Source organism: Fusarium oxysporum, genomic scaffold, assembly GCF_000149955.1.
Source record: "Fusarium oxysporum f. sp. lycopersici 4287 supercont2.44 genomic scaffold, whole genome shotgun sequence".
Classification (NCBI taxonomy): Eukaryota; Fungi; Ascomycota; class Sordariomycetes; order Hypocreales; family Nectriaceae; genus Fusarium; species Fusarium oxysporum.
Window position 1 is genome coordinate 125,924 of NW_017264848.1, and position 16,810 is coordinate 142,733.

A 16,810-nucleotide genomic window follows, 5' to 3' on the forward strand; every position below is an offset into this window, starting at 1 on the left:
TTCGGTACCCCTGACAAGCATTCCTGCTGGAGTAAGCATCCCCACGGCTCTATCAAAGAAGGTCTATTGGGATAGTGCAACCACCAAACTGTACTCAGTTGGCGCTTTGCATGATGCCGAGCGCCAGGCCCTCATCGCCGGTGTTTCTGATACAGCATACAAGCAAATCATTCAAGACCTGTACGATGCGCCCTTGAATTGGAGTCCGGCGAATGGCGATGCATTTTTGGATGATTCCGATATATCCTTCATAGTGGATACGACAAATGGCGCCAGTACATCACAACGATTCTTGAGGGTCCTCAAGAAGCTACTCCCTTACCTTCTTGAGAGCCTAAGCAACCAAGCGATCCAGCAGAAACTCGGCCAGGCAATGGGTCTTACAATACGACTTATCGATCCCCTCCTGTCGCATTATCTTCATATTTCAGCTATGACCTTGAACGATCTTTTCCGGGACCCTTCGTACGCTGCTAGCAACAAGCTCATTCCTGTCACTCCTACTAGATTCCCTGCCCAGTTTCAGGCTCTGAGACTGCTTGAAAAGGTGGTGATGATAGTCGCGGGATTCAAATTGGGCGTTGATGAATTGAACTGGTTGTTCACATTTCGCTCGCAGACAAATGACCCGGCCGCTGCTTGGCTGAACATCGAACAACTTCCTTTAGAGTTTTCGGATCAGTTTGTACCGGATTTCCCAGGATGGGAGCGTCTGGTTGCTGTCATCCGAGTGCGAGATTCCTTCCCCAATGGAAAAGATATTTTAAACTTCATGTGGACTGCGTCACGGTCTACTCAAACGGCAAAACCGGAGTTTCTGACATCGCTCGCAGGGCTGACCTTATGGGACGTGGAGGCTCTCAAGGCGCTTGATGGTCCCACTGGATTGAACTTTACCTTCCCACGAGCATATCAGGACGAAACTGCTCTTTTGAAGATAGCTGCAGCCCTGAGCTTGGTGAGGAAGATTGGCTCCACTGTCTCCGATGCTATACTTCTTGCCGGGTCTTCGGTTACCCAGACAGCGGCCCGGGCGGTCAGGCAAGCTGTAAAGTCCAAGTATGATCAGGACACATGGAATACGGTCGCGAGACCACTGCAGAATATTCTTCGAGAGAAGCAGAGAGCAGCTCTCGTCTCGTATACCCTCACACACCCAGATCGAAGCCAGCGCAAGACGTGGCACACTCCAGCCGATATATCTGCTTTCTTCCTTATCGATGTTGAGCAAGGCCCTTGTGCATTTAGCTCCCGAATCAAGCAGGCGATTGGGTCCGTTCAGACATTTGTCCAGCGCTGCCTCCTCAATCTAGAAACTGAGGTCATCGCAGACACCGAAGTAGACGATGGATGGGTGGAGTGGGAATCATATCTGAAGTCTATCCTCTTGGCATCAGCCAACAGGGAGATATTGAGCTATCCCGAAAACTACCTGGAATCTCCCTTCCGGGACGACAAAACGCCCTTCTTCAAGGACTTCGAAAACCAGCTTCTCCAGAATCCGGTCACAAAAGATACTGCTGAGCAGGCGATCATGCAATACCTAGACAATCTTGACGTCGTGGCACATTTGCATGTTCTCACCTGCTACCATCAGAAAGAAGGAATCAGTGGCACAGCCACTGCCATTGATATCCTTCACATCTTTGCTCGGACTCGAAGTGTTCCGTTCAGGTATTTCTATGCCAAGAGATTAAATGACAGCACGTGGACGCCTTGGGAGAAACTCAACGTGGATATCTCCGGGGAGCATCTCATTCCCGTTGTTTGGAATCGGAGGCTACATCTTTTCTGGGGATTGTTCACCGTCAGACAGCCGTCCCAAGACTCAATCAAGATGCCAAAGCCCAATGAAAGCATCCCAGCATCTCCAACTTACGTGGATGTTCAGTTAGCTTGGAGTGAGCTCAGGGCAGGAAACTGGACCCCGAAGCAAATCACCGACAAAGTTGCTGTACTTTGGAAGAGCGATGCGAATCCCGATATGGCTCAGGACTTCAACAATTGGTACACATTCCGATTCTCCATCGACAAGAATGACAACTCCTTGACCATCTCTTGCGTTACTGCTACCTACAAGCCCGCCAAACTAGGGTATTTCAAGTTCCTCGACCTAAAAGGCATCGTCGCTGTCACAACTGTAACGCGAGGTGGAAGACATCACAGAGCGTCACCAATCCGGATCCCGCGCGGAACGAGGGAATATGCTATGACATTCAAGGGCTACCAGAAACAGGTCTGGTTTCCAGATGGGTCAGCTGACCGGAACGTTCTGATGACAAACCCCGGAGATGAGTACACTCTCGTCTTTGACCCGCAATATACCGATCCGTCGGTGGATCCGGTCTTCATTTATCAGCATGATCAGAGAACATATTTTGTGCAAAGACAAAACCGCTTCATATGGTTCAACCCACGGGACTACCTCTCTGTGCCCAATCTTGTCCACCCGGGCCTGCTGGAGGGCGGTTTGCTTGGTCGTTACGTTGCTCCGTCCCCTAGTCCTATAATAAGTCAAACTTTACCGAATCCTTCAGTTGTTGGGTCATCAAGGTTTCTTGCCAGTGGGCCTTTCGAAGGCGAACCGCCTCCAGCACTCGATGATGTTGGAGAAGTAGTAAAATTCCCGGGTCTTTCATTGCGCAAAAGCTCTAGCCGATTCCTTGGTGGAGAGATAGACGCTGGGCTTGGGTCCCTCGATCTATCACATCTGGCAATACCGATTTCGACTATCCGGTTTGGGTCTTCCTTCCAAATGTCTCCCATTTATCATCCTATGGTGACGGATTTCATACAGACCTTGAACCGTGACGGGTTGGACGGCTTGTATCAGCGGCCGCTTCAGTTGTCCCTGAAATCTACCTTCAGTGCTACATACCAGCCCGTGGCAGGGTACTTTGACGTGTCAAAGTATCCGGTTGAAGATGTTGATTTCTTGAGCGGAAGCATGCCTTCGCTGTACAATTGGGAGCTGTTCTTGTATATTCCTATGATGATTGCTGGGCAGCTTAGTACCAACCAGAAATTTCGCGACGCGCAAAGATGGTACCACTACATTTTCAATCCCACGGACACTTCTTCGCTCTCTCCACCCAACCGGTTTTGGCAGATGGGCCTCTTCTTCAATACCAGCAAGGATACATACGCCAATGAGACTTTGCCAAAGATCATGGAGTATCTAGCTAAACGGGGAAGCAATGTCCAGTTGACAAGTGAGGAGAACAAGATTGCCGCTGCCCTGGAAAAAGACGTATACGAATGGAGGAAGAATCCTTTCAATCCATTCCTTGTCGCAAGGTCCCGCACAGTTGCTACTCAGAAGTGGGTGGTCATGAAGTACCTTGACAATCTCATTGCGTGGGGCGACCAACTCTTCCGTCAAGACTCGATTGAGGCTATCAACGAGGCTACACAGCTATATATCCTCGCCGCCGAGATTCTGGGAGAACGACCGGCTACGATCCCTCCTCGCGTAACCCCTGCCATCCAAACTTTCAACTCGATATCCGGCTCATTAAACGAACTGTCAAACCCCTTGGTCCCCATCGAGGAGATGGTATCTGCTGTGAATACTCAAAAGCTCACACATATCTACCCCGGCCACCGGCCATCCCCAGCTCCACCCACAATGCTTTACTTCTGCGTTCCGAACAACCCGAAATTGCTCGGCTATTGGGATACCGTCGCAGATCGACTCTTCAAGATTAGGAACTGCATGAATCTGCAAGGAATTGTTCGCGAGCTGGCTTTGTTTCAGCCGCCTCTTGATCCTGCTATGCTGGTTCGGGCTGCTGCGTCAGGTGTCGACCTTAGCAGCGCCATGAGCGACATGAACGTTCCTCTTTCTCAATACCGCTATCCAACCCTGGCAGCTAAAGCAACCGAGCTTGTAGCCCACGTGAAGGAATTGGGAAGGAACTTCTTGGATGCGTTGGAAAAGCGGGATCAGAATGCAATGTCTCTTTTGCAGACACAGAATGACCTCGACTTGCTCGACAAGGTAACGGCTGTTAAGGAGAGTGCAGTCGACGATGCGAAGTACGGCTATGAGATACTGGACAAGGGACTCGCCATAGCGACAGCGAAGAAGGATTACTTCACAGACCGCGATCTGATGAACACGTGGGAAGAGTTACATATGGTGCTGGAGTTAGCTAGTACTGTTATGGATTTGGCTGAAAGTGGAGCTCAGCCTGTATCCGCAGTTATGCATCTTATCCCAGGTCAGTGTCTTTCTTGTTATGAAGATTAACGTTAACAATCTCTATCAGATGCTAAGTTGGGTGCCCCTACAAGTATCGGCATCACCCTTGGAGGTCCCGGGTTAGCGAATTCTGCTTCCAAGTTCGGCACATTCATGGGAAAGCTTGGCGGCTTAATCAAACACGCAAGTTCCATGGCTGCCTCGATGGGAAGTTTCAACCAGAGGAAGGACGAATGGGACCACCAAGCAGATATTGCTGCGAAAGAGATTGCTCAGATCAATGTCCAAAAAGATGCAGCGAACCTTCGATGGGAAATCGCGAAGAAGGAGTTGGCGAACCACAAAACGCAAATCGAAAATATGAAGAAAGTGAACGATCTCATGCATAACAAATTCTCGAATATTGAGCTGTACGAATGGATGATTTCGCAGCTTGCATCGGCGTATTTCCAGGGATACCAGATGGCATACGATGCTGCCAAGCGAGCTGAGAGAGCTTTCATGCAAGAGGTCGGCGTTGAGAATCCTAATTACATTCGCTTTGGTGCTTGGGACAGTCTGAAGAAGGGCTTGCTAGCAGGTGACCAACTTCATCAAGACTTGTTGCGGTTGGAATCCGCATATCTGGAGCAAAACAAGCGCGAGTACGAAATTACGCAGAATATCTCTCTTGCCCAAATCGATCCGCTGGCCCTGATGCAGTTGCGTTCTAGCGGAGAATGTTTTTTCAAATTTTCAGAGGCGTGCTTCGATATCAGCTACCCAGGGCATTACATGCGCCGACTAAAAACTGTAGGAGTCACAATGCCCAGCATCGTAGGTCCATACACGTCGGTTAGCGCCACTTTGTCGCTTCTGAAGAGCTCCACTCGTATTAGCGCTCTGGCAAAAGACAAGTATACCCGACGGGACAACGACACACGATTCCGCGACAACTATGAGCAATTCGATTCCATCTGTACCAGTACGGGAATTAATGACCACGGGCTTTTCGACATCAGCCTTCGAGACGACCGGTATCTGCCTTTCGAATATGCCGGAGCCATATCGAGCTGGCGTCTCACGCTGCCGAAGAAATTCCGCCAATTCGACTACGACACCATCACCGATGTCATCTTCCAAGTCCGCTACACGGCGCGCGAAGGCGGCGAGGTCTTGAAAGCCATCGTGGAGACCGAGCTTTCGCAACGCACCCTCGATGCAGTTCAGATGGCCGAGGGCCAAACGGGGATGGGCAGGCTGTTCCAGCTGCGCCGAGATTTTCCAGATGACTTCTACCGACTGACCCGACCGTCGAGACAAGATGCGCCGCAGGAGATGACGCTGAAGTTGACATTGCAGCACCTCCCGTATATGTTCGTCGCAGCCAAGGGCATCACCGCGACGAAAGCAGCTATTTTTGTACGCGTGCGCGACGAGTATGTTGATGATGTCACGGTGGACAAGCTTCTTGTGTCTCTGCGACCGAAAGGAACTGATAGGGGCGATGGACTGACGCTGCCGCTTTGGAATGGATTAAGGAGAGGCTCGGCAGATATTAAGAGAGCTTGGGGCGAATTGACGTTAACGGTGTGGCTCGCGGGAGAACAGAAGTTGCCGCAGGATGCGCTGGAGGATGTCTTGATCGTGGTTTATTATTCGGCGAAGTGGTGATTGTGAGACTTCGAGGCTTCAACTAGTAATTGTTGTGGAGAAATGGAGTCGGAGGTAACTTTATGCGATTACAGTGTCAAGGTCACTAACCGGATTGGGTGTAACGAAAGAGTAAACTTGACTTGCAAATAGCGTGCTAGCGCTTCCTCATGTATGCGGAGCCAGTCGGCAGGGCATAGAGAGGCAGCGGGTCAGGGCAACGCCGATATAGTTATGCCAAGCGAGGTGTGGCAGGAATCATGTAGAGAAAACCCTAGTCTTTCTCTTATTATCATTTGTCGTGTAACTCGAATTGTTGCCTACCCCCCGTTCACTCTCACGTATGACTCTACCTCCGGCCTATTTCCATGAATCCATTCCATAACGACACCTTTCGTCCGTGCGCGCGACCCCCGCCAACCTTTATGAAATTACAAACTTTGTAACTGTGTACGCTGATTGGGCCCTGGAGCTGATAAACCCTACTGTACCAATTACCTCCCGTATCAGGTCCTGATACACGATTTGATGGTCCGTGCCCTTTGGTATTAGGGTCTGTAACCCCTGTCACATTTCACTTTAATCGATCAATTGAATTGAACTTGAAAACGGTCGCAACGCTGGAAATTAAATTTTCTAATACGAATAGTATTAGTATAATATATCCTCGATGTAATGAATCGATGCATCTAGCCAAATTGTATTTTACGGATGAAAATTGGGGGGCACAACGAATCCGTTTGGGTTAAATGGATTTGATGTGTCTGTTCATTAGCGTGGTTTTTTTTTATATGGAAGTACAAATGGATTTAATATCGAATCCGCCACGCAGCTAGGATAGGCTATGCAAGAAAACATTCGACGACTTGCTGGCTTGATGAATCCTCGAGATATTGCACTTTGAACCTAAAGGCAGACGAAATTAACACTAGCAATTAAAGGCGGCATTGATTTTCATCATTTAATAGGGTTCCACCATAGCTCCGCGAACCCTGAAAGCGTGCACGGACGAAAAGAATGTATTACGACGCAACTCTAGGGAAATTGGAGAGACGTCTAGCGTGCACGAACCAGAACATGTGCATTGCGTCGCAATGTTCGCGGTAATCATTGTAGTAGGTGATTTTTCGGGACAACGTCGGAGAATCTGAAGGTCGTCCGGGTTGGCACGGACGAAAATTAGAACAATGCGGCGGGATTTAGTTCAACCTTTGTACAGTAGTAGTAGGCGTATCCTCCCGGGCGGAATAAATTCATTCATTCATTCATTCATTCATGCAAAGTGGGCCAGATAAACGGACTCTACTACAGTCGATGAGAGCATTGGTTACTAGGCTTATATTTAGCATTTCAATGTAGTGACACAATCTTCTCATGGCCTTTAGCTGAGGCTGCTTGGAGCGCGTTGCCATAGAGGTCTCGTTAGTGCGCTAGTGTCTGCTCCCTCATCTAACAGCAGTCGTACAATCTCTTTGTGCCCAAAAAATGAAGCAGCTTGGAGAGCGTTGTTGTAGTCGCCGCCTTGTGCGTTGACCTTTGAATGCTTATCCAATAGCAGCCGTACAACCTCTTTATGGCCTCTAGCTGAGGCTGCTTGGAGAGCGGTGCCGTAGTAGCCGCCCTGCATGTTAAAGTCCGCTCCCTCAGTCAACAGAAGCCGCACAATCTCTTTATGGCCTTTAGCTGAGGCTGCTTGGAGAGCGGTGCCATAGTCGCCGCCCTGCGTGTTGACATCTGCTCCCTCGTCTAACAACAGCCGCACAATCTCTTTGTGACCTCCATATGAGGCTGCATAAAGAGCGGTGCCGTAGAGGCCGCTTCGTGCGTTGATGTCCGCATTCTTATCTAACAGCAGTCGCACAATCTCTTTATAGCCTTCAGCTGAGGCTGCTTGGAGAGCGGTGCCATAGCGGCCGCCTTGTGCGTTGACATTCCTATTATTAGACAGTAGGACTTTGACGGTTTCTGTAAGTCCGCCAAGGCACGCGAAGTATAAGCAAGAAGCCTGTGTTGTGCCTGGCTCTTCAACCAATGGCCAATCGAGTTGATACAATCGAGTCCATAGCCGAAATAATACATCATTCTCTAAGAAGCTCACAGCTTCTGCAACAATATCACTCGAAACTTGAGCAGGGCGAGTGTGGTCCATCCAGACTTTTGCCGCGTATTTTGCCAAGGGGAATTGTGACTTGATGATGGCGACACTGCCTTTTTTCAAGCTAGTAAGGTAGGTCAAGCAGGTCTGTGTGATGACAATGCTGGCCTCTGCATGCAAAAAGCCTTGAACTTGGTAGCTCAGAAGATACTCCTTAACTGAGAAATGAGCCAATTGGACTTCCTCTACCGCGTCCTCGCCGCCATGTGGACCCTGTACGATCGACACCAAACTTGGGCAGAACCCGGTAATCTCACTTGGACAAGGTAGTCTATCCTCCGGATCAAAGTATCCTGGTCGGCTGTCGATCCGCACAGCTATCACATCTACCGCCTCTTTCAGTGTCAATGGCCGCTCGGAACATACGAGAAACTGAAGCAGGCGAATGGCTTTGTGCTTACGCTCAGGCGGGATTCTTTGCAGTATACGATTATATGTCTCGTTGAGATCTTGCGGTAAAGATTTCAGGGCTATTTCAATACCTTCACGGTCAAGACATGTCTCGAGACTATCGAGCTGGCATGCTGCCCACCTGAACCTAGAACCAATGTTAGCCACTTCTTTGCTTAAAAGAAGCCAGCATAAAGCTTACATCCCATCTGGTTTGCTTCCGATTTCGTTGCGAATCTGCTCCAGTACGGATAGAAACGATGCCCATTTAGCAAATTCCGGGCTCTGTTCAAGCCTTGCCATAACATAGGAGCGTATATCGGCGTTGATGGCGTCCTTATTAAGTAACAGGCAGTTGTCTTTGCCAATCAAGGGAGGAATCTCACGTTGAAACTCTGCTTCTGGGCGCCCAGTGGCAATCAGTCGGACATGACCAAGTTCGGGGATAGATATAACGTCCTTCATCCACTGAAGAAGTTCGGCTCTTGCAGTAGACTCGTCCAAAGCATCCAGTACCAGAAAAGTCTTTATCGGGCCTCTCAACATCGTATGGAGATAGCCTAAAAGTGTCTTTGTCGCCGGTTGGTCCCTACCTTCACGATGGGATTGGAATAGACCATCAAGTTCTCTCGAAGAATCGACCTCGAGCTTGTAGAGTTGGAAGGCAAGCGAGCGCAACATGCCGTCTACGGTCTGTTTCGTTGTGTCGCTAAAGTCGAAAAAGAAATCAAGGGTAATATAGTCATCTATATTCATAAGGTGGTCGATAATCGTCGTGCTCAGAACTGTCTTGCCACATCCTGGCAGCCCGTAGAGCCACAGATGCCGACGTGATCCAGTTTCCCATTCTCTAAAGGCAGCGCTATTGAGGAACCACTCCCCAGTTCCTTCATGTCTGAGTTGTCTTGCACGATTGGCATTGGTCGAGGAGTCAGGAGGAGAGAGCCATTCCTTCACCTTGGCCACATACTGATTCGATCTGACCGTCTCCACTATGACTTTGGTTACACTCGACGTTTCCTGCACATCATTCAATGTCATTCCAACTATCTAAAGTTAGAAGGCGTCGACGAAGAGAAATGGTGATACTAACTGGAACTCAGAACCTCGCTAATCCTCCTCTCGGCCTCGACTTTATTAGGCGGGATCTGACGCAGAAGATCTTTCGCATACGCAGCTGCCACCATGGCCGCGAAGCCCTGCCACTCCTTGTTCTTATAAGAATCAGAATAGTCGTATATACCGCGTATAACCAGACATGGGAAGTGGTTCATCAGGCCTGCCGCCTCCATCTCAAAGCAGAGGATGCCCTTTTCTGCCGCCAACTTGTCCCGCATAAGCGCATCCTTCATCAGTTAATTAGCACTGGCAATTAATCTATAGTGGATGGCTGGGTAGTCGTCTTCTTCGTCCCGTTTAGCACGGACCACTGTATGGGATGAGTCGTCGCCGCACACCATACTACAGCATTCGGACGAGTTTGAAGGGTGTGTGATGTCGGATCGGTACAGTCTATCGCTACTTGAAGGCAGGCAGGAGTATTTCCTTCGCTTTTTGATGTTCTGCAATGCCATTTCTGCGTCATCATTAAGCCGGTGGCCTTTCAATTCGTACCTACCCTTGAGGGCACTAACTGCTGTCCGCAGCACTATCGGCGGTTGGTCTAAGAACCCTGTTTCTTGGAAAGACTGATTCTGGATTGTCTTGCCAAAATCATATTGAAACACCCCGCCTTTCCCACCGTCACGGCTACTGACGATAATGTCGCCGAGACGTATGTCTTGATTTGGACCTGGCGCACCACCGGCGATACCGACCAGGAGTCCGATGCGGATATTTGGGAAGCTATGAAGCATGTCTCTTGCTACAGTCGCAGTAATGGCCGTACCGTACTCCCCATCAGGCAAGACGGCAATCACAATGTTATGATTTCCGATCCTGCCTAAGGCATAATTATTGTTATCGTTCTGGGCCACTTCTCGAGGGCCTTCGTGTTCTTCGTCAAGGAAAGCCTGGGCAGCGACGAACTCGGTAGTGAGGGCGCAGATCCAGCCAACCGTGTAGCCCTGGTGGTTCGCCATGATTTGTAATATAATCCTACTAGAGAATAAGGTACTGACTAAGAGGGATTAATTGATCCCTCGATAGGTAATAATTCTTAAACCGTGGACTTGAAATACAAAAAGTGTCAAAAAGTGAACCAGGGTGATATATATTTATGTGCAGAAAAAAACAGGCTCTCACCAGGCTGTATGATTGAGGGGGTGGCGTAAAAATAGGCGCCTCCCTTTGCAGTGTTGCCGTAAGCTGAGCCTCTTCCACGCATGATTGGCGATACCCGTCCATGCTAATACTATAGGCGCCTTAATTAACTGCCGAATACGAGGGCTGAAGCCCAACCTGCAGGTGCTCGGGCACAAAAGTGGCGCATTCGATGTTGCTTGTTGCAATCAGGTTGACCAACCAGCATGCCCTAATCGTTGGTTATGAGCAGTGCGAGAGCCTTATGTGGCATGCAATCGGGCGCGTGGGTAACTCGTAAAGTAGTAATTGTAGTCGCTACGGAAATCGATGTATGGAAGAAGGTGGGAGATAGGCGTATACGTAATATAAACAGGGGGTAGGCCACAATTTGGGGTACACGACGATTAAGAATAGAAGAGTAGGGTGTCGATTTTAGGCCTATTTGAGAGAGCGGCGAGAAGAGAAGCGCGTCGGTATGCTCGATATGAAAGCATTTACGCAAGATTGATATCGCGACTGGCCGTATATAGACGAGGTACTGGAAGATGAGTCGGGAAACAGGATTGGAGAAGAAGCGTACGACATAAAACTCGTTGTTGGTTGCCAATCGAGCCTTGTGGTGCCTAGTGATTGAGCACATCTTTGCACCCCATAAGCCAATACCTCGCTCTCTTGAAGCAGTGTTGAAACACTCCAGCGTCAATAGCTCCGAAATTCGTGCAAACTGGCCGCCGTCAAGGTTACAAAGTACCATAAGTCCCTTCAGATGATCATCGTGGGCCTCCAAGTACGCTCGAGCAGCTTTGATATTCCAGGTACCGTGGTCTTTGCCCTGTAAACGGAGCAAGCCATCGACTGGGGAGATACATGCTCTTAGCAGCAACTCGGGGTAGGCGCCTGTCAGCTTATTGGCAGGATCAGACACGAAAGAGTAGCCTGTTGTTGTCGTTGACAGATTATCCCGAATCAGCGATAAATCGGTGTGAGGAGGCTCCCAGTCATACATCAAACGGGAACAGGATGCCGTGGCTGAACGAAGCACTTCACGAGTCAGGCCGCGGAAGTCTACCATCGAAAGTCGTTGGTTGCCATCCCAGGAAAGGACCTCGCCATCATCGCTCCAATGGAATCGGAAGGACGACCCTTGAGACCGGCGAAGATCGTTACCATATGACAAGAGACTTAAGAATTCGCCCATGGGCGATAAAGTGCCATCACACATATATTCCCGGCGGGTCGAATTAAACCTTCGCAGCAGCCCGTGACCCGGCGGATGCGTAAGTCCCCCATAATTGTGCGAGAAACGCGGCAGCACGGCCTCGAGAAATATCAATCGAGAACAGTATATAAGCTTCGCCAAAATCGGGGTGAATCGGTGCGGCTTCAAGTACTCATCTCCTTCTGGGGTCGTTAGCCCGCGCACGGCACTGAAATACACCAGCATCGTCGAACTCGCGACACCACCGTCGAAGTCCTCAGTGACAGCAGAGTAACAAAAGCGCAGTAGAATATCGAGCGCAGGGTCTTGTGGGTGATTCTCTTGACTGTTCGAAGACCAAGTAGACATTACTTCGGCATCAGATGGATCACCTGTGTTCACAACCACACTTTCCTGACTTTCATCTTCAATCTCGTTGTATCTTTCATCATCTTCACCTCCGTCATCGTCCTCATCATCTTCACCTTCGTCATCATCTTGGATCTCGTCCTCATCCTCATCATTATCCTGATACTCATACTCCCCTTCGTCCCCATCGTATCCTCCATCCCTGTCAGCAGCAGGGTCTACATCAACATGTTCTCCAGACTTCCATATGTCATCTACCCAAAGCTCCCGTAGGACTCTGAACTGATGCTTTTTCAGCTTATGCCCTGTAACCTTCTGAAAAGTCGTCGGTAGTAACCGAAATAATCGGAGCCAGAAACAGACAAAGCGCTTCAGTTCTTTCCGGTAAACCTTCTCGGAAGATGACTTTGCAACCAATTCGAAGGGCATCTTGTAAGGACGATCTGGAAACCTGCCGCGGAGCCACCTTCTCAAACATACATCCGTTGTCCGGACTGTCTCACCGCATTGATCCAGGAGACGATCAAGCGCGGCTATTATAAATAATAACCTTCGCTTATTACGCGCCGGACTGATGATGGCGTCTCCTTTAACGACACCGAGAGGTAAGGGTCGGTTATCCGTGCAGTGAGGTAGCGCCGTGAGGCGAACTAGAACATCGCAACGCGCTTTTCTAAATGTTGTTTCCCAGCCTGTACGCCGCAGCCAGTTGGTCTGTAAGGCGGAAGAAGCTGGCGTCTCTCTACCACACGAATTTCGACCTCCACTCTGCTGATTTTCCAACCGAACATGCTCCTCAGTGAACAGCTTCTGAGCAAGAAGCTTAATGGGATCAGGACTAGCCTGTAGAAGACTGCTGCTGGGTATAGACCTGCTGTTGACGTCGTCGTCATTGCTGACGAGCCATGACATTCGAGTATTATTCGCTGTCCAGCTCTGGAACAGAACTTCTTGTTGGATATGGTCTCGCAGCCAGTGCTGTCGGCTTTTCTTTTCAGCTGTGAATTCCAACTTGTCGCGGTGTTCGGCCCTGAGGTGATCCTCCAAAACCTTCCTACTAGCAGAGTGGAGACCACAGTGCTTACAAGACAGGCCTTTTTGTACGGCAAGGTACGGGTGACGTCGTGATCCATGAGGCCTGGGGGCTAAGGTGTCTGGATCTGGGAGGTTCAGTGAGGACAGAAGGGGCTTGAGGCCATGCCGAGCAGATCTGGCAATGCCGTGCTTTTTGCCCGGATGCTCCGATGCGCGTTTAGGACTCAAAGCAAAACCGCATTTAGTACATATAATAGCTACTTCCGGCAAATTGTAATAAAGGCTGAGCCTTTCGAGCTTCTGCAGCTTTGCTGGAGGTAAAGTAGGGTGACTTTGTTGCCTATGAATAGAAGAACGGGCCATTATAACTAGGCATATATAAATGTAATAGAGAGGATTGAATGGCGGAGATAGATTAGATACTAAAAAACATGTGAGTTTCAGTAGAAGATGGTAATGAATGTTTTTTTCCAGGTCTGGAGTAGTCAAGTTGAACTGGACAAGGGTCAGCCGACGGAAACGCGACGCGTTTCGTGTTTTAGGTTTTCTAATTTCACAAGTGCGGTAGAAGAAACGCAGTGCGTTTCCATCGGAGAAATGTGGGTTAAAAACCCTACACGATGATTGGTCTAAAACAGGAAACGCAATGCGTTTCTGCTAGTAATACTTGAGTAGGGATAACTTATTCTTAAAGCTGCAGAATTTGCTGGCTTTTGCACTGCTTATATGGCTATTATTACTGCAGAAATTGCTTAGCCTCTTTGCATGCTGCTGCATTATCTTATAATTAGGTGATTTATCGCTGCATAACTTATATGCGTCTCTGAGTATACTCTCGGCTGCGGCAAGAATACGCCTAAGATCTATATCTGTATTACCTGCGCCGCCTTCTTCTTCTCCTTCTCTATTATTATTATCATCACTATCGCCGCCGGCATTATCATCGTCGTCTACGCTTCGTGGTAATGCATACGACGATATAATCTCGGTATCGCGGAGACCCTGCAGGTGCATAGGGAACCCGGTATAGACAAGCCAGGGCACCCAATTAGCCTGTGATGCCTCGACATCTTGCATAATCTCGGCCTCCTTATCTAGGTTGCGCGAGGCCTAGATAATATCAGCCTTCAGGTCTTTAAACAGCTTTCCCTCCTCCTGCGACATAGACGCCATAGCCAGGCCTGACCCTGCCAGCGCCCCTCCTGTTGTTGGCAGAGATAGGTCTTCTTCGACTAAAAAATAGTCGATAAGGCCCTTAGCCGTGAAGTATATCTGGAGCTTATATGCCCTCCAGAGAGGCATGGCGTTTATATGCTCCGAGGCCTTCCTCCCGTAAACCGGCATGTGATTATACATCTTCCTAGCCTGCCGCATGCAATAGTTACATTAGACTTCCGTGCAGGTGCAGATGTAGCCTTCGTATATAGTAAGACCCTCTATAGGCCGGCATGGCCTTTTTCTATCGGCCCTCTAGCCTATTAGTTTTAGGACGAGATATATCCCACAAGACTGGCATATAGTAACTATTTATTTAATTTAACCCTAACCATCTAATATACTAACTATTTAATCTTGAAATACTAAATCTTACCTTTTGCAGAGGAAAACGTTTAGATGCAATATATCTAGAACATGCCTAATTCCTCTGCTGCTATCGGTAAGACCCCTAATTAATGTATGATTATATAATCCCTAACTTTGTCTGATAATAGTGTGAAGTATGGCTTTCCAGAAGTTTTAATGCAGATATTACACTTAAATGCAGTATGAATAGCTAATCCGGGAACTGGTTGCACCTTCTTACGAGGGATGGCCAGCTCTTGGAATGAACAAAGCTTATATATGCTAAATCGTTTTATCAAGGCTTTATAAGCGAGTCTAGTGATGCAGTGCAATTTGTTTAGGTGGCTATAGAACGACTTTTGCCTAGGTTGGATTATCGATTCATATGCGATATAGATAAGGATCTAATACTGAGCATTATAGAGGAATCTATCTATATACTTAGTTTGGCCTGTGTCGTGACAGGAAGCGGTATTGCTAGTCCTGGCTATCTTTGATGCTTAACCTAGGCTGCAGGGTTCTGCTAACCTTTTGCTGCAGACCTTATGAGTCATAGCGGCGTTTATACCGGTAGAGTCTTCTTGCAAACGAAGGCAACATTCTTGGTAGTATTATCTACTCTAATCTTGCTAAATATTTAATAAGCGGTAATATATTTCTAAGAGCTCCGGTTAAAGTCTTTCCGGAAGAGCTCTATTAATAGCATACGTGGTCAGGAGTATGCAAGGATGATAACCCGCTCCTGCCGCAAATACATACATTAGATCACCCGCGCTAGAAGGGTAGTAGAAATTCGACTTCTCAACTAGCTTTGCTAGATACCTCTTGGCGATTACTAAAGCAGCTTGCCTATACAGCGATAATGTCCAGGGCGTGATTAGGTCCTGGGTCCTGCTTCTCAGGATATCCGAAGCTTGGTTAGACGATAAATGCTTCTTTCTACCATTGGGGTCCAGGAAGAAGAACTCTTTACTGTCGTGGCATGCTGAATGCATCGTTTCGGCTAAGAATTCCTAGACTAGACGAATAATAGCAAGATACTTTAAAAGGCTGAGGCTAAGGTCTATAGGAATATAGCAGACGATGTAAAACGCATAATTGTTGGATGCTCGGGCTTTATTATAACTAATAATAATAATTATATGCCTATCGTAGAAAAACATATTGCATATAGACAGCTTCGAGTTTAAGTATCGAATACTGGTTACCTCGGTGCCTCGGCCAGGCAAACTGGCTCTGAAGTGGATTGCTGCAAAAGCGGACTTGTTGAGCTTGATACTAGCACTGAGGTACTTGTGATAAGTCTCTGGGTTCTAGTGTCCGGATTTTGTGAAAGGCGTATTACGAAACAACGACTTTTGCAGCCTATGGAGGAGAGTCTCCTAAATATCTGCCAGGTTGTTCTCGGTTTTATCGATAAATAACCAGCCTGCTTTTCGATATATCAAATCGTCTCAAATGGCAGAAACGTCGATATCCGGTTGCCAACCTAATAATATCTTATTTACCTGCTCTTGCACTGTTATTACAGCTTTGTAATAAGTCTTGCAGAACTCTGATAAGAATACTTTTTTGTCGTTGCCTATGGTGAATAATTAACTATCAGGAGCCCAAGTTAGGTTACCTGGTATCTCCTCTTGTTTCACGATAGATTTTGCAAATGCTTTCAGTTTAATTAACTCTCCAAAAGGTGTGTAGCAGCCTCGCAGAAGATATTTGCTGCAAATAGACGAAATACGGTCGGGCTGAGACGAATAAGCTGTCCAATAAGGCTAGGCGAGCTTAAGAGTATTATAGCCGAAAACAGGCACGGCGTACTTAAGAAATAAGAGTTAGCCGATTTACATAAGGGCAGATAGTTTGGGTAATAAGCTATGGGCCGGATAAAAAGTTAATGATGGCCCCTTAATACCTAATATGGCTGTAAAGTAAATAATAGTAGATGCAGATATATCTCCAGTAGGTTCTTAGTACGTCTAGAACATTATTAATAGTTAAAAAATAGCCTCAGATAAGTGTA

At 48.0% G+C, this 16,810-nt stretch overlaps 3 protein-coding genes across 3 annotated transcripts, besides 2 other annotated features; all 3 read right to left on the reverse strand.

The window, feature by feature from the left end:
* Nucleotides 1–4,223: part of a sequence feature (Protein overlapping with rRNA (FOXG_22741, KNB20061.1) was converted to a misc_feature.) that runs on past the window's edge.
* Nucleotides 4,224–4,271: 48 nt separating this feature from the next.
* Nucleotides 4,272–5,857: a sequence feature (Protein overlapping with rRNA (FOXG_22741, KNB20061.1) was converted to a misc_feature.).
* Nucleotides 5,858–7,217: 1,360 nt separating this feature from the next.
* Nucleotides 7,218–10,462, reverse strand: FOXG_17298 (uncharacterized protein; the record flags this gene model as incomplete). Its single annotated transcript, XM_018397303.1, has 5 exons — nucleotides 7,218–8,529; nucleotides 8,584–9,074; nucleotides 9,352–9,401; nucleotides 9,475–9,727; nucleotides 10,016–10,462. The coding sequence occupies 5 exons, from the start codon at nucleotides 10,460–10,462 to the stop codon at nucleotides 7,218–7,220; spliced, it is 2,553 nt and encodes an 850-aa protein (XP_018258107.1).
* A 392-nt stretch (nucleotides 10,463–10,854) lies between these two features.
* Nucleotides 10,855–13,590, reverse strand: FOXG_17299 (uncharacterized protein; the record flags this gene model as incomplete). Its single annotated transcript, XM_018397304.1, has 1 exon — nucleotides 10,855–13,590. One exon carries the CDS (start codon nucleotides 13,588–13,590, stop codon nucleotides 10,855–10,857), a length of 2,736 nt encoding a protein of 911 aa, XP_018258108.1.
* Nucleotides 13,591–14,337: 747 nt separating this feature from the next.
* On the reverse strand, nucleotides 14,338–15,785 carry FOXG_17300 (uncharacterized protein; the record flags this gene model as incomplete). The annotated part of the gene is made up of 3 exons (XM_018397305.1): nucleotides 14,338–14,592; nucleotides 14,819–14,852; nucleotides 15,550–15,785. 3 exons carry the CDS (start codon nucleotides 15,783–15,785, stop codon nucleotides 14,338–14,340), a joined length of 525 nt encoding a protein of 174 aa, XP_018258109.1.
* Nucleotides 15,786–16,810: the final 1,025 nt, after the last annotated feature.